The sequence below is a fragment of the Lontra canadensis genome, unplaced genomic scaffold, assembly GCF_010015895.1.
Source record: "Lontra canadensis isolate GAN:19392208 unplaced genomic scaffold, GSC_riverotter_1.0 scaffold60, whole genome shotgun sequence".
NCBI lineage: Eukaryota > Metazoa > Chordata > Mammalia > Carnivora > Mustelidae > Lontra > Lontra canadensis.
The window spans coordinates 3,679,753-3,702,592 of NW_022631054.1; the positions used below are offsets into that span (position 1 = coordinate 3,679,753).

A 22,840-nucleotide genomic window follows, 5' to 3' on the forward strand; every position below is an offset into this window, starting at 1 on the left:
TGGTTTTGGTAGCAACAGACTTGGATCTCCAATGGTAATTAACTTGCAAATATTTCCATTTCAAAGAAAGGGAGTGATCTCATATTATGGAGCACGACCCTGCGATTGTGCACGTTCTCATTTTCTAACTCAAACACCAGGAATAGTAAGCACTGTGAGAAATTTTCTAATAGTTTGTCCCTAAAAGAAGATTCTTAGACTGTTTTCCAAGAGCTTTCTCATTTCGTAGGCCAGGGTGCAACCCCTTTCTCCTCTTTAAAAAAAAAAAAAAAGAAAAGAAAAAGGATTTAAAGGTCATTTATACAGAATTCCACTAAAAATAGTCTTTAAAATATTGGGGGGAGGAGGAGCACACACAAGTTATAGTTTAATTGAGAGACTATCTGAGCACTGTTTTCATGTTTGGGTTCCAGTTTTTCTTTTGAACATACCTTTCTTTAATTTGCTTGAATGCCGTCATTCTGTTTTGTGATATAATCGATGTTTTTGCCATTTATGAATTGTGCAGTTCTCTCCCCACCCTGACCCGTCTTCTGTCTCTCTCTCTCTCTCTCAAAAATAAAAGGGAGGGATAAAGCAAAAAAGAAATACAGTGGGAATCGTAGGAATGTAACTTTAGTTTGCAGATGGAAAGAAACCCTAAATGTTCAGTAAAAAGATAGAAAGTGTTAATGGCACAGATATTATCTGTAGCCGTAAAATTTTTTACTAACTAGAGAGTGATAAAGTGAACAGACGATATATATTAGAAATATACTAAAGTGATAAATTATTCTTGAAAGTAATATTTCAGCCTTCTGTAACAGAGATCCCCATATTCTTAAGGCAAATTAATGTAGCTTCTGGTTTTAATGAATCAGACCGATTTAACTTTTAAATGTGATTTTTATTCTGACACATCTTCTTCAATTTATAAAAATTATATTGGATGAACACTTGAATGTTCCTTTCTCCTCCTTTACGTATTGATATATTCAGACTTCAGTTACATAGATGTATCTCTCTCATATGCCTCTTAGTGTGTTGCACAGTTCTATATAAAAAACTTTAACACAACGCAATTCCTAGTCAAGCCTGAGCTGTAAAGGAGAAAGTATAAGGTGTTTTGGAATGCAGGAACTTTTTAAAAGACCACAACTGGGAAAAGACTTGGAAAATGGGTTGCCTTTGAGAGTAGAGAGGGCTCTAAACATGAGCCAGAGACTTGGGAGTTTAGTTAGAGCTCGGCCACTAATTTGCTCAGTCCTTAGGCAATCTCCTCCATCTCTCCAGGTCTAGTTTCTCCTTGTAAAACGGTAGTGATAATGCCTGCCCTCACCTACCTCACAAAGTTGTAAGAATTGGATAATGTTTGTGACAGTGCTTGAGTTCTCCAAAGGAAGAGTTTTCAGAAGTTCAAGATCATAGAAGAGTATTGTACAAAGGGTTCATTTCTGGTTTGCCTCTATGAAAGATCTTCAATAACCATGGATCATTTTATCAAACAGGTATAAGAGAAACTTAGGCCTTATCCTGGTATGATGTGCACTTACAAACGTATACTGTTTATTTCTCCCCTGCCAGATACCCAGGCTGAATTTTTCTTTATAATAATCCTGGGCAAAAGTGTCACTTCAAAAACCAAACTCCTTGTAGTGGTGCTATGGCAGCTACGATTGTATTTTGAATTAGTGTGGTAAAACCATCAGATAATCAGAAATTAACTTTGCCTTTGCCTTCAGGCATTTTTGCTACATGTTGGCATCAGAGGCTGGTGGTGTACAACCAGATAGTCATCCCTTTGTTTCTTGTCAGATTTTTGGTACCTCTTTTTAGAGTAGAGGCTTAGTTTTTAAGAAGGAAAGTGTACTTATTTCATTCATCACTTTGCAGAGTTGAATCTTGCTTTCCAATCACCATGTATCTGTAAAAGTTTTCCTCCATTTTAATTCAGTGATTGGTGCCTGATCCAGTTATCTTTACAGATCATTGGTAGAACCATCATATTTTGACAGACTTACCCATTTTTCTGGAGGGAAGGGGTTCCTGTTTGGGAAGTAACAAAGGGTACATCACCACAGGTTGTGTAAGCTATTCCTTTTTTGCAACAGACAAGCCTGTTTTTTTGTTTTGTTTTGTTTTTCACTTGTTAAGAAAAAAGGATGCATTTTAGGTACACAGGGTATGGATGCATTCAACACTTACTTTTAATCAATAGATATTGACCTCCTTGTTGTGGCCGTTGGGCTTTTCCCAGCTTATCACCCAGCTTATCACTAACATGAGTGGTATCTGTCTTTGTTTTAAAGGGTGATGAGAATTACAGGTACTGAAAGTGAAAAGTTGGGTAGATTCCGGCTTAGAAAATGAACAAAAAGTCCATCTTGCTGAGTGAGATAGCTAAGAACATTGATACATCAGGAATACTTTTAATGAAGCAATTTTTCTATAATGTGTCACTTCAATGTCTCTCTTCAGTTATGGACCCATAAAAGTATTACTGTATCTTGTGAGTAAAGATCATTCTTGTGGACTAGTATATGGATGCATTCCTAGGCTGTGGGAAGCAGTGGGGTGTGTGTGTGTGTGTGTGTGTGTGTGTGTGTGTGTAAACTTTGTTTATAACACTGTGTACTACATAAATTTATATAGAAAAATAATGTGTTTCTTTTGTGTTTGGGGGACTAAAACTGTAATATAACCATTCCAGTGTAATCTGACAACTCACTCAAGAGAACATTTATATTACACACAAATGCATACCCTTAAAGCATTGCTAACTGCTCCCACTTTAGATAATTGCTGCTTTTTTTAAACCCTAAGTAATGGAGGAGGAAATAGCACTCTTTTTAAAGGGGCTTTTCTGAAAAGTTAAATGTAAATATAGGACATGTGGGGAGGGTGGGACCACCTGCAAATGTCCTGCAGATGGACAAATAATAGCCTTTTAAAATTTTACTTTTTAACCATCTTGACCGTGTGTGCCTATTTGTATTGCAGATGTGAACTATTTTTGGGGGTTGATATCCGTATGTTTTAAAACTGAATTATTACATAAAATCAGAGTAACCTCTTTCTCCATCCTCCTTTTCCACACTATTCTTGCCAAATATTTCTGCTGAAACCAAGGTTCAGCATGGTAAAATGGTGGACTCTCAAACCTTCTTCCTCATCTTCCCCATCCTGTCGTACACCTGGTCTGGCCTTATATTTTTGTTGGCTTTTTCATAAGTAAGATCAATTTACTGTAGTAATATAAAGACTGCAGAATCTCAAAATGTTTATAAGCCTTTCTTTGTTAATGTTTGGGTTACACAGTAACATCAATTAAAACAGTGGGGTCGGAGTTTGTAATACACTGTGTGACCAGATAAGACCTTGAATGATAGGAACCTTGACTGCCATGTTTTATTAAGAGGAAGGTGGAGGTCGGAGCAAACTACGATATGTATGTAATCCGTGTGTAATTAGAAACACCAAATGCTGAATTCTATCACTGTGTACTTGGGGGTCAGGCTTTGGATTTGGTTGTCATTTTAATTCCTTGAAGACTATATGTAATTAGGATGGGCAGAAGGCAAATAAAGTTTTTAAACAAAAGTGATTTTTCAGTAATTAAAGTTTGGTAGCAAATTTTCTACTTTCAGTTAAGTTACCTTCCCCCAAGAAATTACTACAAGATACTTAGGGTTGAGATTGAGAAGCTTGAAGATGCTTTTTAAGCAGTTCAGTCACTTATAATATTTTATGTTAAAGAAATTGTCATAATTCTTCCTGAGCCAAACTGTCACTAAAATGTCCTGTGACAGAACCAGTCCTCTTTTTTCTGCCATTATGCATATTGGAAGGGTTCTGTGTTGTATTTGTTTTTAATCCTTAATTTAAAAAAAAAATAATGGTTTTAGTGTTGCTTAGCTTCAGTTGGAAGTGTAAATTTCACTAATAATTGCAATAAAAAGAAAAGCTTTGCTCCAGACTTTGTATTGTGTGGTCATCATTACAGCTCTTCTGGCTCAGGTACAGGGAGCCAGTGGGTGCGGGGGAAAGGGTCATGAAGTCCTGGCTTCAAACCCTGATTGCATGACACTCTGGACAAATTCCTTGATTCTTCTAAGCCTCAGTTTCCTCCATTAAAAGAAGATAATAGTAAGGCTATTGGGACATTAAACAAGATCATCTCATTGAGGATGTGCTCCTTCCCTGGAGGTAGCTCACTACTTGGAAGCAGTCCAGCTTAGTGGGTAGAGGGTGTGACCCTTGATCCTCAGGTTCATGGGTTTGAGCCCCACATTGGGCACAGAGCTTTAAAGAAAAAAGAAGAAAAACTTGTCCCTTCGTAATTTCCACTAAGCCTATTGATGTCTTCCAGAACATCCCTCCCTGCTAACATGTATTTCCCACCCAGTCTTCTCCCAGCTATTTGTCCCCAGACTCTAACCCTAACAGTATAGATTGTGATCTTGTTACCAACACTAAACAGAATCAGTCAGCTTACTAATAAATGCTGTTGGGTGGTGGTGGTTTTTTAAATATATGTGTCAGTTGATAAGTTTGACAATTGAAGAGCATCACCCTAATGTTGGTCTTGGCCTACTAACGACACTGGTATAGAAAAATTCCCAAAAAATCAGTAATTATACCCAAGTATGTACAGTTAAATGGGGAAAATACATATAACAATGACTCTGAGGCCATGCTCTGAAAAATCACAGAGGCTATCATGTAACATAGGTGAGTGCAGAAAAGCAGCATAATTAATCAAGGCACACCTCAATCAGCCTACTCCTCTGATTGATTAGGAAGACATGAACAGAACAGATCAATTACGTTGGAGCTCACCTGCTTGAAGCTTTCTTCATAGAAAAGGGTGCTCAGAGCACTACACCTAAGTGCAGAAATAAAGTGGCAGTCCAAAGTAAAATCCCTGTGGGGTTTTGCTTTTTGGGGAGGGGGCGGCCATACCTCTTGAACTCATGGTTTCCGTCAGGATCATTCTGTTTCTGATCATCTGACAGATTCTTCATGGCTGCTGAGACTTGCATACCTTGCAGATGCTTTTAGAAAATTAATTAGGTTCATCTGTCAATACCAGGAAAGGTCATGATCATTTGTACAATATTTGCTAGATGCTTTTCTCATAAAGAGGACTGAAATATTTAGCCTTATCTGTAGGACAAAGATGATTGTTTTTCTATCTTCCATCACGTTTGTTGCTTCTACAGTTTTCACAGTTTCTAAAATCTTTGTGATGCCTTTATACAGCAGTACTTCTCTCATATTTGTCTCTATTAAAATATCTTCTGGTAAGATTAATGCTTGAATTCAAAATGTGTTTATAATTATAAACAAAACAGACACTTTAGGGGCGCCTGGGTGGCTCAGTGGTTTAAGCCGCTGCCTTCGGCTCAGGTCATGATCTCAGGGTCCTGGGATCGAGTCCCGCATCGGGCTCTCTGCTCAGCTCTCTGCCTGCCTCTCTGTCTACTTGTGATCTCTGTCTGTCAAATCAATAAATAAAAATCTTTAATAAAAAAAAAACCAGACACTTTAGAGGTATAGGATTATGAAGCCTAATATGACATCTGATTCTCATATGAAACAAAACTGTTAACAGACTATTTTGCTAAGTGATTTAGAAATAGCCTGAAAGTACTTGAAACTTATAAATGTACAGTATTACTGCCTTTAATCTTGCTAAATGGAATTTGCACATTATCTTGCAAAAACCAATACCAAAACAGAACATAGGAGTAGTTTTTGTTTGGGGGACAATTTTTTTGGTACCCCAGGTGGGACCATAGGAATAGTTTTGATGCTGCCCCAGACAGGATTTCAGTAACCACTGTCAGTCAGACACAATTCAAAACATTCTTTGTATTTTATGGAAATGTAACATTAAGTTTGTTTAACCATCTTTATATATTTTCTGAGTTGAATTTTTCTAATTTATTTTTGTACTTTCATAAAGATTTTAGATTATAAAAGTTAAGATTATAAGGGATTATAAAAGGGTGGTATCCCTTTGAATAGTGTGTTTAAAAATCTAGTAAGAGGTGCTATCTAAACCTTTAATACAAAAATATGACTAGTGTCTATGTTAAGGCCTTTTAGTTTGATTAATTTAAAAATCTGCATAAAAGGGTGCCTGGGTGGCTCAGTGGGTTAAGCCTCTGCCTTCGGCTCAGGTCATGATCTCAGGGTTCTGGGATCGAGTCCCACATCGGCTCTCTGCTTAGCAGGGAGCCTGCTTCCCCTCTCTCTCTCTGCCTGTCTCTCTGCCTACTTGTGATCTCTCTCTCTGTGTCAAATAAATAAAGTCTTTTTTAAAAATCTGCATAAAAGTATAGCATCTTACTTTGAATATGGCAAGCTACTTTCCATTCATTTTAACTGAGAGATTTTTCTTTCTTATGCAAGAAGAGTGGGCTCTGAAGATACGGAAGAGAAAAACCAAGTGGGGAAATAAAAATTGTTAGGACCTCCAGGGCAAATGTAACAGGAACAGCAGCCATTTTCGACTACCATGCTATGCAAAACAAATGAACCTCACCTAAGACTCCTCCCTGGCAATCTCAAGACAAGTACAAGACCAGCTGAAAATAAACTGGAAAAAAGCCTACAGTCAAGCAGTTACCTTTGGAGTAACATACAAACAAAAAAATGCCTAAAGTGAGAGAGGTCAAGTATTTCCACTCACTCTGAGATTAAAAAAAAAAAAAAAAAAAAAAGGTAGGAAAAGGTAGGAGGTACCTGAGTCAGTCTGTAGAGCATGCAAGCCTTATATTGGGCATAAAGCTTACATTAAAAAAAAAAAAAAAAAAAAAAGGTAATTTACTCTGAAATAAGGATACCCAACTCTGCTGTCGAACAACTCTTATATAAAACCTCAAGATCTTCCACCAGACTTTGGAGGAGGGTACTTAACTATACATAGCCAAAGCCAGTCCCAGTTTAAAGCAAAACTTTTAATGTGACACCAAGTTGTTGTTGCTTGAAAAACACTTTCACTGGGCACCTGGGTGGCTCAGACAATTAAGCATCTGCCTTCGGTTCAGGTCATGATCCCGGGATCCCTGCTCATCTGGAAGTCTGCTTCTCCCTCTCCTTCTGCCTCTGCCTCCCCCTGCTTGTGCTCTCTCTCTCTCTCTCTGTCAAATAAATAAAATCTTTTTTTTTTTTTAAATTAAGGTTTAAAAGAAAGAAACATTTTCACAAGCACAGCATTTCTAAAACAGCAATTTTCAGAGGGAAGGCCAAAATTTGATTCACTAGCAAACCTCAACTTCAGTCTTCGCTGTCCTCTGCCAGGCAGGTTAGTAAGCTGTTTGGGACTTAACTTTGATGATCTACATAAGACAACAAGAAGAAAAAAGAAGAAAAAGAAGAAGAAGAAACAGGGAAAAGAGTCTTCAAATTTGTACTTTTGTTTTTCCACTTAAGAAGGAAGAAAGGCTGAAATAGAACAGCTTTTAAGATGTTCAGTTTGGAGGGGCGCCTGGGTGGCTCAGTGGGTTAAGCCTCTGCCTTTGGCTCTGGTCATGATCTCAGGGTCCTGGGATTGAGCCCTGCAATGGGCTCTCTGCTCGGCAAGGAGCCTCCTCCCCTACCCCCCTTCCACTTGCATCTCTGCCTGCTTGTGATCTCTCTCTCTGTCAAATAAATAAGTAGAATCTTAAAAAAAAAAAAAAAAAAAAAAGTTCAGTTTGGTATTTCTGCCTATTAGATATAACTAATATTTTTGCATGCTACTAAATAGGAAAGGATGAACGAAATTGTTCATCCTGTTAATTGTCTTTACACACATTTTCCTGTTAGATTTAAAAAGAAAACAACCTCAAGTCAACACCAAAATGGGAACTGCTATTTTGTTAGAGATTAGCCCCTTGCAAGAAAACATAGGAAAAGATAATTTACGTGAAGTCTGTCCAGAAAAAAAAGGAAGTTAACAATCACGGAGAGATTATAGTCTGGAAATCAGTTAGTTTATGTCTGCAATGGTCAAGCAACAAAGTAGCAAACCTCATTAGCAAATTCTTGGGCAAGAATACTAAGTCATATTTTATTTGCCTCTGGGGATTGGAATTGCGTTCTACAGAAAGACACTTAGGCTTCAGAAGACAACACCCAGGGATGCCTGGGTGGTTCAGTGGGTTAAACCTCTGCCTTTGGCTCAAGTCATGATCTCAGGGTCCTGTATCCAGTTCTGTTTTGGGCTCCTTGCTCAGTGGGGAGCCTGCTTCTCCCTCTGCCTGCTGCTCCTCCCCCTGCTTGTGTGCTCTCTCTCTGACAAATAAAATCTTAAAGAAAAAAAAAAAAAAAAGACAACACACAAAGTTGGCTGAGCAAAATACACCTCCAGGAGAGGCAATATAGTTATCCTCGGTAGCTAGATGTGGGGTACCTTATTAAGGTATTATTTTTCACATTAGAATAAGATCAGCTGACCAACTAACAGAATACTTTGAAACATTGTTCTGACTGAATAGAAGTTGTACTTCTCTGAGTATCTGAATCATTGGAATTCACTAAATTAGGTAATCTCTGACACTTACAGGGAGGAGAAAATTGAGAACAGAGAAGATACATATTACCATACTTCACAGATTTTGGGAGAAAATGGCTTGTTGTTGCCAAAGCACTCCATGTCTCCTGTGGCTAAATCTCAATCACTTAAAAAAAAAAAAAAAAAAAAAAAAGTTACGAGTTCTCCTTCACTTTCATGTTTTTTCTTCACATTTTTTCACATTTTAAGAAATGTCTCGCTTCACTGTCTATATTTCTAGAATCCTTTAAAACCGATGAGAAAAAAAAAAAACGATGAGAATGCTGAATGGATACTTAGGTTCTTTAACTCTGAAGACAAAAATTAAGCAGCCAACTGAAGAAACCACAACTAGACCCGTGTCATCAAGATCATTATCTTCCTCTGTATAATGTTCAAGCAACACGTGGCTGCTTTAGCTATGAGCACTATTCCCAGGATAATGCATACATTAAACAGAAAAATGATATATATTTCTGGGGCAAACAGAGTAACCCACTGCATGAATATGGTGCATATGTCCTGTTGGAGGATCCCTTTGAGCATATGGGGCTCTTTTTATATAAGTCTGCATTTGACCAGATGTCACCACGATCACAAAAGACAGAGCTAAAACTGCCCACAAGTTTTTGTTAAAAATGCATTTTCTGGGGCACCTGGGTGGCTCAGTGGGTTAAAGCCTCTGCCTTCAGCTCAGGTCCTGATCCCGGTGTCCTGGGATCGAGCCCCGCATCGGGCTCTCTGCTCAGCGGGGAGCCTGCTTCCTCCTCTCTCTGTCTGCCTCTCTGCCTATTTATGATCTCTCTCTGTCAAATAAATAAATAAAATTAAAAAAAAAAACTATTTAAAAATGCATTTTCTATTCCATTTCCATAAATACACAAGTCCACCAATAAGAGCCAAAAATATCCCGAGCTTGAAGGGGTCGTGGTAATCTGTAGAGTGTCTGATGCTGATGGTGGTCTCTCTTCTCTCAGTTCTCTCAGCTACCCATCCAGACATCTGCTCAGCTGTGATAGCCCTTCCCTCCAAATGGTCAAGGTCATCTGACATAAATTTCCTCTTAGCAGAGAAGTGAAGGACACTTGGAACTGACCTCAACTGGTGTGTCTGAAAGGCCTCGGGGCTTTCATAGTAATCCATCATCACAAAAAATACCTTGTTGGTGAATGCGCTGGAATGCTGCCAGGAATTTGTCAAGATCTGAAATTCTTCAGCCACACTTTTGCATATTTTTAAAAGATTTTATTTGTTTCGGCGAGAGAGAGCGAGGGAAAGCACAGAAGGAGAGTGAGACGGAGAAGCAGACTCCCCACTAAGCAGAGAGGCCAAGGTGGGGCTCCATCCCAGGACCACGAGATCATGACCCTGAAGGCAGAGGCTTAACCCACTGAGCTACTCAGGCATCCAGGCATTTTTGCATATTACACATGATCTAAACTTCTTCAGTGGTAAACATCACAATAACAGAGACGTTTCTTGGTGTTTCTGTTACAAAAATGATAGAACACGGCATCACTAGTTCTTATCACTCTGTTTTTCTTGGTCCAATCCATCAGCTGCCTGATGTTTTCTTCTAATATCTTCTTCCCCCGGCCAGGATGTGCAGGAACGTCATGAGTGGTGAACAGCAAGCCCACCACCATAGCCACAGATACATGCCAAAGCCACCACCATTCTGCCATATTTATTTACTGCTCTGGCGCCTGGGTGGCTCAGTGGGTTAGGCCTCTGCCTTCGGCTGGGGTCATGACCCCGGGGTCCTGGGATCGAGCCCCCTATTTTAGAGAGAAGGCAGCACTTAGTTATGTGACGCTGGGCACGTTCCTCCCTTCTCTCACGGATAAGACCACCTCCTACGTTCCGCACGGTCCTCACAAGAGGCCCAGGCCAGCCTGCGGGGAAGAGCAGTCCTCTGGGTTTCCAGAGCCACCACTAGAGGCAGTGTGGAGTCGTCACCGAGAGAAGGTGGGACCTGGGTTCCCATCCCTGCCTTTCTGCACCGCCAATCTCTTCAGTTGCCCGCGAAAAAGGGGATAGTGCCTTTTTATGATCTGCCTATTTATGATCTCTCTCTGTCAAATAAATAAAATTTAAAAAAATTTTACCTACCTACCTCTCCTATTAGTTATGAACATTAAATCTTAACATCTCCCAAGGCCTCGAAAAGTACTGGCATGGTTGAGTTCTATCTCGTCCTCTTAAAAAAAAAAAATGGTTTGGCGGAGCCTGGGTGGCTCAGTCGGGGGCTCAGGTCCTTATTTCAAGTTATGAGATCCACCTGCCATCCAGCTCCCGGCTTAGTGCCTACAGTGCTTCGCTCCCTCTCCCTCTTGCCCTCCCTAATCGTGCTGCCTTCTCTCTAAAATAAAAAAAATCTTAAAAAAAAAAAGTTTAGATTTTGTCATGTGAAATCACTATATTATACACCTGAAACTAATAGAACTCTTTATGTAGTGGAATTAAAATAAAACACTTAAAACAAGGGGCGCCTGGGTGGCTCAGTGGGTTAAGCCTCTACCTTCGGCTCAGGTCATGATCTCAGGGTCTTGAGATCGAGTCCCGCATGGGGCTCTCTGCTCAGCAGGGAGCCTGCTTCCTCCTCTCTTTCTACTTGTGATTTCTGTCTGTCAAATAAATAAATAATCTTAAAAAAACAACTTAAGAAAAAAAAAAAAAAAAGGCTGGATTTTGATCTTTGCTTCTAACACCCCTTACCTCGCCGGGGAATGTGGCCCCTCCAAAAGCAAGCCTCATTCCTTCTGTGCCATCAGGCAGATGGATGCAAATGTTAGGCAAAACAGGACCAAGGGATGTGTTCAATCATGTTAAATACATATACATATCTGGAAGGATATCTGCTGATTAGTGAGCCTGAGCGGGACATTACTTTTCCTATGTATTACGCATTTGTTTTTAACCTTGCCGATGCATAACATCTATCAAAATACAAATGTTTAGGGGCGCCTGGGTGGCTCAGTGGGTTAAAGCCTCTGCCTTCGGCTCAGGTCATGATCCCAGGGTCCTGGCATGGAGCCCCGTATTGGGCTCTCTGCTCAGCGGGGAGCCTGCTTTCTCCTCACTCTCTGCCTGCTTCTCTGCCTGCTTGTGATCTCTGTCAAATAAAATCTTTAAAAAACAAAACAAAAAAACAAATGTTTAACATGTACATGGAGTGAATGCGACACCTCGATGCGCTCCTCCTCTGGCCCCCTCCGGGCGCCCCAGCCCCCCACCCCTGCCGCCTTCCTACCCCTTGGGCCTCCGGGCCCCGCGGCCCTGCGCCGCCGCACGCTTGCCAAACCAAACACCAGGCGGCGGGAACGCGCGGGCGGAGCGCGGGTGCCTAGCAACCAGGGGCGCCGAACAGAGGAGCTGAGGACGCAGAGCGGAAGTGCGAGAGGGGCTGGAGGTGAGAGGAAGAGAAGAGCAAGGAGGTGGGGGGCTCTCGCCCAAGCCGAGCTCCCTCCTTCTCCCCTTCCTCCTCCTTTCTCGGCGCCTGCGGCGGGGTATTAATTCAAAGATGAGAGGAGGGCTGGGCTGGGACCTAGACGGACGGACCCCATTTCCTCCCAGTGGGGACCCTCACACACCTGCCCCTCCTCCCCCACAGAGGGCAGAGGGAGGACGACCAAATGGGCAGGAAGCCAACCCCCCCCCCCAACTCCCTAGTGCCAACCCATGTCCCCTGCAAAACTAGCTCGTTCTCTTCCTGGAGAACAGGGCTCCTTCTCTTAGATCCTCAGGGTCCTGGCCCAAAGCTGGGGCGAACAAAGAAAAGACGTTTCCACAAGACTTGGTCGCTGGAAGTAGGGGTGGAAACTGGATTAAGGGCTATTTTTCCTGCTAAGCGCCCCAACCCCCAGCCCCACTAAGGGCTTGGCAACACACACACACACACACACACACACACACACACCCCAATGGACTCCACTGTTCCCTTTCACCTGTTCCAGGACCAGCAGGGTCCAGGAGTTTGTGTCTGTGGATGGATGGGGGGCAGGAAACCTAGTGGACACCTCTCACAAAGCTAAGTAAAGCCAAGGCTGTTCCCGAGCCAGCCTCCTGCAGGAAGGGGCTGGGAGCAAAATGGACAGGAGCATGTACTTTGGAGGGGGTTTCTGATCTAGGACAGTATCTCCCGAGTGGCCTCCTGCAGCCTTGTTTTCCCTCTCCAGCGGAGGTGGGTGACTGGAACAGGCCTCGGGTGTTCTGACCCATCAACCCCTGCGCCATGGCCACACTGAGCGTCAAGCCCAGTCAGCGCTTCCGGTTGCCGGACTGGCACATCAACAGCCACCTGCTGTCCACCAATGCCGAGCGGCAGCGAGATGCTTCACACCAGATCCGCCAGGAGGCCCGGGTCCTTCGCAATGAGACCAACAACCAGGTTGGAGGCCAGAGCCCTACTGGGTGGGCAGAGGAAGAGCCCCAACCCCGCACCTTCTTTATCCGGCTTTGTCTCTTCCAGACCATTTGGGACGAACATGACAATAGGACTCGACTGGCGGAGAGGATTGATACTGTCAACCGTTGGAAGGAGATGCTGGACAAGTGTCTGACAGAATTAGATGCTGAGATCGACGCCCTGACCCAGGCAGGGAGCCGGGGCAGGGAGCTGGGAGACCCCGCGGCCAGGACCTCCCCACCCTCCCCCCTTCAGGGTCCGCACACCCTTGACGGGGGTGTTGGGTGGCATGTCCACTGAGTCACTCACCAGCCCCTCTGTAAAGTGGGGATGAGATCTGCTTCCCAGGGGATGGCCACACGAGTGTCCCGTGCCCTCTCTTTTCTAGATGAAAGAGTCAGCAGAGCAAAACCTGCAGGCCAAGAACCTGCCTCTGGATGTAGCAATTGAGTGCCTGACCTTGAGGGACAGTCGGCGTGACATTGATGTGGTGAAGGACCCCGTGGAGGAAGAACTGCACAAAGAGGTGGAGGTCATTGATGCCACCAAGAAGGCCTTGCAACAGAAGATTAGCCAGGCCTTCGAGAAGCTCTGGTAAGGGAGATCTATCATCTCCACGTTCACCTGCACTTGAAATCTGCGTGTCTGTCTGTCTTTCTTTTTTCTGTAAGATTTTTAAATCTATGTGTTTGAGAGAAAGAGAGAAAGCAAGGGGAGGAGCAGAGGGAGAGAGACAAGTGGACTCCGGGCTGAGCATAGAGCCCAACGCGGGGCTCGATTCCACAACCCTGAGATCATGACCCGAGCAGAAAGAAATTGAGAGTCAGACTCTTAAGCGATGGAGCCACCCAGGCGTCCCAAGGCTGCATGTCTTCCACGTGAAACATGTATTATGGGTAATGAGCAGCGGGCTCTCGGGCTCCCTTCTGACCCCGCCGTGCCCATCGCGGAAATCACCGACTGACTATAGCTCCCACCGCCTGGACGCGGTCTCAGAACACTTCCCACCGCCCTGCTTTAGGCAGCCATTAACAGCTGACTAGGAGCAGGAGAGATGAAGCCCATTTGTCACCACCCCTGGGTACCCTCTCGTGAGTGTGTATGTGTGAGTCCACACATGCATGTGCCCCCAGGGGCGTGTGCAAGCAGGCAGGGGTCTGCATTCTGTCTGTAGGGCGCTCCTCCAGCTCTGCCAGTTTTTGTCTCCACGGTCACCCCAGCTGGCCCAGCCCTCAGTGTCCCTTCAGGACCACGGGGGCTGTGTCCTGGGGCCTTGGTGGAATGGTCCCTGATCGAGTCTGTTCCCTCCCCAGCCTCCTGCAGGAAGTCCGACAGCAGCTCAGCTCTGACCATCGGGACAAAATGGAGACACTGGACATTGACAGAGGCTGTCTCTCTCTCAACCTCAAGTCCCCAAACATCTCTCTGAAGGTCAACCCCACACGGGTCCCGAATGGGTAAGAAGTGTTTCACTCGGTTTCTCCTCCCCGCCTCACAGCCCATACTCTTCTGAGCCCAGTGTTTCCTGCTGCTCGCAGATCCTCCACCCTCCAGCAATGGGACGACTTCAGCCAGTTCAACAAGAGCCGTGCAGAGGCTGAGATGAAAGGGGCCATAGAGCTGAGGGAGGCCATCGCTCTAACCATTGCCGAGGTGACCGACCACTCCCACACCCTGCTCTTCCAGGGCCGGCTGGTGGCCCGAGCGGTCCCGGTGGCCACGTGGTGTCCCACCACACACACACACCCCAACTTGAGCGATTTCCTCAGATGGCCTCAGGCTTACAGCCTCCCCTTGGCCTGCCTATCCTGTCCTTCAGACCAACAATGAACTCGAAGCCCAGAGGGTGGCCACAGAATTTGCCTTCAGGAAGCGGCTGCGGGAGATGGAAAAATTGTACAGTGAGCTCAGGTGGCAGGAGAAGAATGTGAGCCTTCTCGGTTTTGTCCCTGGGCCCCGGGGTTCCTCCTGTGGGATGAGAGCCGGGGTTCAGCTGGTGGGTGGGCTCAGCTGGTGGAGACCAGTCACTCTGTCCCTGCAGACCTTGGAGGAGATCGCCGAGATGCAGGAGGACATCCGGCACCTGGAGGAGGATCTGCGCCGAAAGTTACAGAACCTGAAGCTATGCCATACCCGGCTAGAGTCCAGAACTTACCGGCCCAATGTGGAACTCTGCCGGGACCAGGTGCGAGGGTACCCCTGTGGGGCACTGGCCCCCCTCTAAGGCTTCTTCTGGATCACCCCCCCAGCACATATCCCTGGAGAAGCAGGGGTGCTGGTGGAGGGCAGTATCCAAGCCCACAGACTGATCTGGGCCTCCCAATGCACCCCTCTGCCTCTAGGCACAGTATGGCCTCACTGACGAGGTTCACCAATTAGAGGCAACCATCACTGCCCTGAAGCAGAAGCTGGCGCAAGCCCAGTAAGTCTGGGGAGTGGGCAGGGGGCGTAGAGAGACACCTCCCACCCATGGGGCCTTTTGCAGCCTGCTGGCTTCCCTGGTGTCTTTCTTCCTGAAGGCCAGTGAGTTTGGCCTTGACCTCTCCTCATGGGACAGGGGTGATAGGTTGTTCATGCCTCCTCCCCAGAGATGCTCTGGATGCTCTCTACAAGCACCTGGCCCGGCTGCAGGCTGACATCGACTGCAAGGCCAACTCCATGCTGCTGGACACCAAGTGCATGGACACCCGCAGGAAGCTGACTGTACCTGCAGAGAAGTTTGTGCCCGAGGTGGACACCTTCACCCGAACCACAAACCGCACCCTGAGTCCGCTCAAAACCTGCCAGCTGGAGCTGGTCTAGTCTTGAGGGGCTGAGGGATAAGGGAAGGGTCTGTGGGGAGATGGAAGAGGGAGGGGGATGGAGAGAATGAATCTAATAAATGTGGTTCTCAGTCCAAATGCCTTTTTGCTATCCCTGCACACAGTCAGCAGGGAGTGAGAGGGCTCTTGGCCCTGCTGTGTATGGAGGGGCGAAGTTGGGGAACATCATTCCTCAAGCTCTATGTTCTAAATCTGAGTCCTTCCCTCCTCCCTCCTCAGGGAACCCCTCTCTGGGCCAGGCTGACATTCCCCTGGGCTCTAGCACCATGAGCTCTCATCAGCTCGGCCCCAGCTGGACCCTTGCCTGCTCTCTTGATGCCTAGGGGAAGCCCAGGGGAAGCGGGGTAGGCTAGGATCACAGTGGGAGGGCTTGGGGGTGGGGACCCAGGCCTGAGGGAGCCAAGAGCTGGGACAGTATTGGGAAGGTGGGCTTGGAGCAGGCCACAAGGAACAGGGGTGGGGGTGGGGTGGAGACAGTGGCCTTAAGGGCAGGGCTGCCAGGGTCCGATGGTCTGGCTCTGGGCCCTCCTCTCGCCTCGGGGACTCTGCAGTGGCCAACCCGCCCATCTGTGAGCCATTTACAAGTGGAGAGAATGGGGCTAAAGCAGAGGCCTGGCCCAAGCCAGTGCTGCACGACTTGGGAGCTGCAGCTCCGGGCCGCTGGGCGGCGCTGTGGGTGCGGAGAGGTGCCGCGGCTCCGGGCCGCTGGGCGGCGCTATGGGGTCGACGGCGGGAGGTGGGGGGGGGGGTGCGTTGTCGAGCGGCGCGCGCCGGACGTACCGGAAGTGGCGACTGCTCCGCGCGGATGGCGGCGGCGGCAGCAGCGGCGATGACGGCTTCGGGCTGCGCGGGGGCTGGGGCGGCCCGCTCCCTCTCCCGCTTCCGAGGCTGCCTGGCTGGCGCGCTGCTCGGGGACTGCGTGGGCTCCCTCTACGAGGCGCACGACACCGTCACCCTGACGTCAGTCCTGCGTCACGTCCAGAGCCTGGAGCCGGACCCGGGCTCGCCGGGGAGCGCGCGGACAGGTGGGCGGGGCCGGGTGCACGTGGGGACGCGTTGGCCGGGGTCCCCGGGGGCCTCGGGGCAGGAGGGACAAGCCTCGGAGCTGAAGCTGCCCGGAGCTACCAGGGCCGGGTCTGGAGGAGCCGCGGACAGCTCGGACTCAGCACGTCAGAGTCTGAGTCCCAGCTTCTCTCTCGCCTGGAATGTTCCCCGGTTCCGGGCCTGGCAAGCCGGTCCTTCCAGCCGTGCAAGCAGGCAGCCTGTGCGTCTTTCCCCTGCATCGCGCCTTGTCCACCCTGTGCACCACCAGTCCATTCTCCACGCAGCAGGGAGTGATCTCGAAAGAGACGTGACGGACCCCCCCCCCCCCCCCGCCGGAAGCTTTGCCGTGATTTTCCCTTACTCTCAGCATAGACCAAATTCTCTAACATGTCCTACCTGGTCGGCCCTCGCCTGAGTCCCTGTTTCACCTTCGGCCACCCTTGGCTTTGTGTTCTGTGCTCAGCTGCTCTTTCACCAGCTTGCTCTCCTCCAGGTCTTTGCAGTGCTGTCCCTTGTATATAAAGCCAGTCTCCTCCCCCTTGCGCAGCCAGGTCCTCACCCAGATCTCTGAGGTCAAGGGGAGGATGTTTCTTGGAGAGCATGTAGAATAGTAAGAAGAAGGGGCCAAGCTCGGAACCCTGGAGGAGCAAAAGGAGCTAGACTTGGAAAGGGTTTGATGAGAGCTGAAGCAGGTGGGTAGGATAGCAACAAAACCTGGGAGAATTTCAGGATGGTCACTGTGTCATGCTACAGAGAGGTTAAGGAGAGGGAAGTCTGGGTTTTAAAAACCATTTCAGTAGAATGTTGAAACCTGGAAGTAAGGTGTCGGTGGGTTTAGGAGGAAGTAGAGAAAGGAAATAGAGTAGATGGTATGATGAGGAGAAACCGGAGCTGTGGTTGAGGCAAAGACAGGATGGAGGGATGGTTTTTAATTTCATCTTTGCTTTGATGTTAAGATGAAGGAAAAACATTTTAGGTGTTTTAGAACCTTTTGGATGCAAGTAGCAGAAAACTCAGCTCATAATGGCCTAAGCAAATGGAGAATGCGTTGGCTGACATAACTGAGAAGTTCTGAGGTAGGTCTGGCTTCAGGTGGAGCTGAATCCAGGGGCTCAAGCCACATCCTTAAGACCCAGCTCTCCTCCTCATTCAGATCCCTGTTCTGACAGGTTGGCTTCACTCGCTCTGGCAGACCCTCCGCATGGGGTGGCCCCAGCAGCTTCAGCAGAGGAAGAGTCTGTCTGCAGCAGCCCCAGCAGAAATCCCAGACCACATCTCCTCAGCCTGGCTTGGCCACCTGTCCATCCCTGAACAAACGAGTAGGGTGTGCTATCTGAGGAGGCTAGTGGTTGTGTGAACCTTATGCCCCAATCACATGGGCTGAGAAGGGTAGAGAAGTGGCTCCCTGGGGAAGCAGAGTGCAGGGACCAAACGAAGAGAGCATGAGTGCTACTCCACCACACAGGAAGAGGTGGAGGGGAGAGGAGAGGAAGGAAGAACAAGTTCACTGGGAAGCTGGGCTGGGTGGACTGGAAGAGAAACTCACTTGGTCAAGAGGTAACAGGAGAGTGTGGCTGTGGGTAGGAGGCCTGTCGGCCCCTCTTCCTAGTGAAGCCAGGATGGGAGCCCTCTAAAGAGTGAAGAGGGGAAAAAGAAAGAGTGAACGGGAGTAAGTGGGGCTGGGGGCTTACAGTACACAGAGAGGAGTGGGAGTGGGGTGGGGGCTTGCTAGGGAGTGTGCTTCCTTCTCTGTAGCCGTCTCTTCCTTCAATAAAACCAAGTGCCACCGGTCCCTTGCTGGCTTCCAGCCTACTCGGGAAGTCTCCATAGGACCAGCGTTGCTGTTTCGGAAGTGCCAGGGCAGTAGTCCTGGGCACCCAGAAGAAGGAGCGGGGCTTGAGGGAGGGTCCCAGACTCCAAGGTTGGTTCTGGGGATGTGGAGGGGAGCGGTGGGATATAACAGGAAGGGCTTCGAAGGCCAAGGCAGTGAATTTGGCCTAATCTTGAAAGCAACAGGCAGCGATTTTGAGCAGGAGAGAGATGAGGAAAGGGAATTCTGCTTTTAGGAAGAATTGTCTGGCTGCACATACAGGCTGGGTTGGAGGTTGGGTGTGGTGCAGGAGAGCTATGGTCATAGCAGTCAGAGGGGAGCAGAAGATTTGCCTTCAGAAATCAGCAGGTTGTCGTAACTGACTCGGAATAAAGAATTGCTGAGAATCCCAAGGCCTGGAGCCCAGGAAACTGGGCAGAGGAGAAAGAGGGAGGTTCGGTCAGTAGAGTATGTACCTCAGTCTCAGGGTCATGAGTTCAAGCCCCACATTGGTTGTAGAGCTTACTTTTTTTTTTTTTTAAGAATTTATTTATTTATTTGACAGAGAGAGACCACAAGTAGGCAGAGAGGCATGCAGCAGCGGGGGAGGGGGAGCAGGCTCCCCACTGAGCAGAGAGCCCGATATGGGACTCGATCCCAGGACCCTGAGACCACGACCCGAGCTGAAGGCAGAGGCTTAACCTACTGAGCCACCCAGGTGCCCGGTTGTAGAGCTTACTTAAAAAAAAAAAAAATAGCGGGGGGCCAGAGCCCCCACCTTCAAACCCTGCAGCACGATCTCACCCTCACCCCCACCCTGTCCCTGCAGAAGTGTTGTACTACACAGACGACACGGCCATGGCCAGGGCCCTGGTGCAGTCCCTGCTGGCCAAGGAGGCCTTCGACGAGGTGGACATGGCTCACAGGTGAGGGGGGCGGACCTGGGGGGAGGCAAAGCAGGTGGGCTGAGCATCTGCACTTCTTGGCCAGAGCGATGCTGCAGGTGCGCGCTGGGGCCCCAGCTCTCGGCACGATGCTAGCACTGCGTGGCTTCCCAGAGCAGAACCGACCGCACCGGGAGTATGGGCCTCAGTCCCTAAGGCTTCCTCTTTTCCCAGGCCAGCCAGAGCTCTCCTCTCCCAGCCCTGACACATGTCTTTTCAACCCTCGTCCTGTCTCCCTTCTCTCTCCTAGATTTGCTCAGGAGTACAAGAAAGAGCCCGACCGGGGTTACGGCGCTGGAGTGATCACTGTCTTCAAGAAGCTCCTGAGCCCCAAGTGCCGTGACGTCTTTGAGCCTGCCCGGGCCCAGTTTCACGGAAAAGGCTCCTATGGCAATGGGGGTGCCATGCGGGTGGCCGGCATATCCCTGGCCTATAGCAGTGTCCAGGATGTGCAGAAGGTAGTCCAGGCGGGCCGGCTGCTGGGCGTTCCCCTCCCTCCCTCCTCTCTGCAGCCCGGGTTCTGTGACAGCCCGTCTTTGCTCCCACTGCCTCTGCCCTAGTTTGCCCGGCTCTCAGCCCAGCTGACACACGCCTCCTCCCTGGGTTACAACGGTGCCATCCTGCAAGCCCTGGCTGTGCACCTGGCTTTGCAGGGGGAGTCGTCGAGTGAGCATTTCCTCGAACAACTCCTGGGCCACATGGAAGAGCTGGAGAGTGACGCCCAGTCTCTCTCAGATGCCAGGGAGTGAGTATGTGGGAGGGAGGCAGGCTGGAAGGGTGTTTGGGGGTGTGCCTGCCTTGTGGGGTCCTCTGGCATTGCCACAGGCTGAAACCTTTTTTTTTAATTGCAGACTTTTAGGAGGGGTGGGAGGAGCCCCTTTGCCTTGACTCCGAGTCAAGGCTCTTAGGGTACCAGAGACTGGGACGAGCAGCTCATCCCCAGCCCTCTCCTACTTCTTGTTAGGACACCTGTGCTGGGTGTCAGTCTGATCACCTCCCGCCTCCCCCTCCCACACCTCTTCCCCGGCCTCCCATCTCCACCCTGCTGGCTCCGACCTCCCTGAAACCTCGCCCCTGACCCACAGGTTGGGCATGGAGGAGCGTCCCTACTCCAGCCGACTGAAGAAGATCGGCGCTCTTCTAGAGCAGGACTCTGTCACCAGAGAGGAGGTGGTGTCTGAGCTAGGTGGGTAGACCCTCACAACCCGTCATCCCCGGCTAGCCCTGGGCTTAGGGACAGATGGGAGCTGGGAGGCCTGCTGTCCCATTTCTTGCCCGAGGCTGTGGGGACAGCAGAGCCCACGCTGTGCCATCCTTGGCAGGGCTGGGAACACACGCCTGGTTGCTGGGGTTAACTCCGGGGCTGCTGCGCCGCCAGCCTGGCCGCTGAGCACCCCCGGAGTGCCAGGTGACCCTTAGTTTTTACAGTTGATGTTGATAAGCGGTACTTGTTTAGAGAGCACCTGTACTGTGTTCTGGGCCCCCCTTGGAACACGCTCCCTGTGGCCCATTTCACCCCTACACCAGCCCAGAGAGTCGCTGCCTAGATTCCCTCTCTGCCTGAGGAGTCAGATCCCAGAAACCATAATCTCAGCCGTGAGGAAACTTGCGTGGTTCCCATGCTAGCAGGAGGGAGAGCCAGGATTTGAACCTGGGTAGTCTAAGTCTAGAGCCTGTGGTCTGAATCACAGCCCAGCTTGAAGCTGAGACTATTGACTTGGGGTGAGTGGTGGGAAGATGGCTGGGGACATAGAGGGTGGAGGAATGTGGGGTCCCCATGTGCTGGCTTTCCTGCAGGCAATGGCATTGCTGCCTTTGAATCTGTGCCTACTGCCATCTACTGCTTCCTGCGCTGCATGGAGCCTGACCCCGAGATCCCCTCTGCCTTCAACAGCCTCCAAAGGACTCTTATCTATTCCATCTCGCTTGGGGGGGACACAGACACCATTGCTACCATGGCTGGGGCCATTGCTGGGGCCTACTATGGGATGGAACAGGTGCCAGAGAGCTGGCAGCAAAGTTGTGAGGGCTACGAGGAGACAGATGTCCTGGCCCAGAGCCTGCACCGTCTCTTCCAGAAGAGTCCATGAGGGCCTCAGCTGCTGGGACTCCGCCGTGTCCAGCCGGCCCAGCTGCAGCTCAGACGAGATGCTGCGGTTCCCTGGGCACGGTCCGTGCCTCCGTCATCCTGCAGCGGGGGCGGAGCACACGGCTGGGCCGGGGTCCTGGGGGAGGTGATCAGACAGCGAGTGGAGGACTGGTACCTCCCTGGTGCTGGGTTCCGGGCTCGCTGCCGAGCCTGGGGCCTTCCCGGCTCCCTGGGCAGAGGGGAGGGATTAGGACAGGTTTTATTTTGGAAGGGTACCCGTGGCATTTTCCTGTCTTACCAAGATGTGGGATTCCGGGGGGTGGAGCGGGGGCAGAAATGATTGGCAGCGGCGCTGCTACTTCTTGTTGAGATGTGGCCAGTCTGCCAGAAAGCACGGCTCTGGCTGGGTGGAGCCCTGGGCAATAGTATGTTCACGTGGGTTGGGGAAACCAGCCCTGGCATCCAGCTGATCTAGATGCACACCTGGCCCTTGGCTGTCATGGGGCGCGTCAACAGCTTCTGATGGAAGTCACGGCAATAAAACAGTTTTTGGTAAATCCTGCCACTGGTGCCCATGTTTCTCCTTGGCCCTGAATGAATTTCCTCCCCCGCTGTACCCCCGTGACCTTTTCAGGCCATGTACCTCTTCATCTGTTCTCCTGGGAGCCAGTAAGGGACGGGTGTGGGGTTTGGGGGCAGATCCCTTCAGTTCTTCCAAATGGCTGTGCTGTTTGGCCGGGAAGGGCAGAGGCATGTGTTAGTGCTTTTTCCTGTTGGAGATCATTCAGAGTGACCCAGGCAGTGGGCAGAACAAGCCAGATGTCCCTGTTCTCGGGGGCTGACTTCTTTATAGGTTGTTCCCCAAACAGGACCCACGTCCAGCTGGCCAAAGAGCGGGACCCCCGTAGGAGGGGGCAAAGGGCACCCCCTCCCACCAGACTGCCAACCCTCAGGTGAGGAGGGTGCATCGTGTTGGTGTCCTAGGTGGACTGAAGGATGTGGGCCTGTCTTTATCTTGAGCCCCAGTCAGAGGCCTTGGCTTGAAAGGAAGTTTTACACACCATTTGTTTTGAAGAAAAGAAAATCGAAAGGGAGAAGACCCCTCCGCTCCAACTAGGGATGTTCTCCAGTTATCATTTCAGGCTCAGTGGAGAGAGAAGCATGCCAAGCTCTGCAACTAGCCTGAGGTCCGAGGACTGATG

The 22,840-nt window shown here is 49.0% G+C and overlaps 2 protein-coding genes across 2 annotated transcripts; both read left to right on the forward strand.

The window, feature by feature from the left end:
- The first annotated feature begins 11,896 nt into the window (after positions 1-11,896).
- TEKT2 (tektin 2) lies at positions 11,897-15,797 on the forward strand. Its single transcript, XM_032877247.1, has 10 exons — positions 11,897-11,933; positions 12,700-12,911; positions 12,993-13,118; positions 13,318-13,523; positions 14,243-14,386; positions 14,468-14,582; positions 14,749-14,856; positions 14,971-15,114; positions 15,272-15,351; positions 15,518-15,797. The coding sequence occupies exons 2-10, from the start codon at positions 12,756-12,758 to the stop codon at positions 15,729-15,731; spliced, it is 1,293 nt and encodes a 430-aa protein (XP_032733138.1). The 5' UTR covers positions 11,897-11,933; positions 12,700-12,755; the 3' UTR covers positions 15,732-15,797.
- A 2,897-nt stretch (positions 15,798-18,694) lies between these two features.
- LOC116879212 (ADP-ribose glycohydrolase ARH3) lies at positions 18,695-22,154 on the forward strand. Its single transcript, XM_032877248.1, has 6 exons — positions 18,695-18,716; positions 19,435-19,531; positions 19,800-20,007; positions 20,110-20,294; positions 20,635-20,735; positions 21,347-22,154. Exons 2-6 carry the CDS (start codon positions 19,464-19,466, stop codon positions 21,637-21,639), a joined length of 855 nt encoding a protein of 284 aa, XP_032733139.1. The 5' UTR covers positions 18,695-18,716; positions 19,435-19,463; the 3' UTR covers positions 21,640-22,154.
- The last annotated feature ends 686 nt before the right edge of the window (positions 22,155-22,840 follow it).

Coding starts and splice junctions, on each gene's coding strand:
- LOC116879212 (XM_032877248.1), top strand. CDS start 19,464: ATGGCCAGGGCCCTGGTGCAGTCCCTGCTGGCCAAGGAGGCCTTCGAC. Junction 20,295..20,634: donor TCTCTCTCAGATGCCAGGGA/GTGAGTATGTGG, acceptor CCTGACCCACAG/GTTGGGCATGGAGGAGCGTC. Junction 20,736..21,346: donor GGAGGTGGTGTCTGAGCTAG/GTGGGTAGACCC, acceptor GCTTTCCTGCAG/GCAATGGCATTGCTGCCTTT.
- TEKT2 (XM_032877247.1), top strand. CDS start 12,756: ATGGCCACACTGAGCGTCAAGCCCAGTCAGCGCTTCCGGTTGCCGGAC. Junction 15,115..15,271: donor TGGAACTCTGCCGGGACCAG/GTGCGAGGGTAC, acceptor CTCTGCCTCTAG/GCACAGTATGGCCTCACTGA. Junction 15,352..15,517: donor CAGAAGCTGGCGCAAGCCCA/GTAAGTCTGGGG, acceptor CCTCCTCCCCAG/AGATGCTCTGGATGCTCTCT.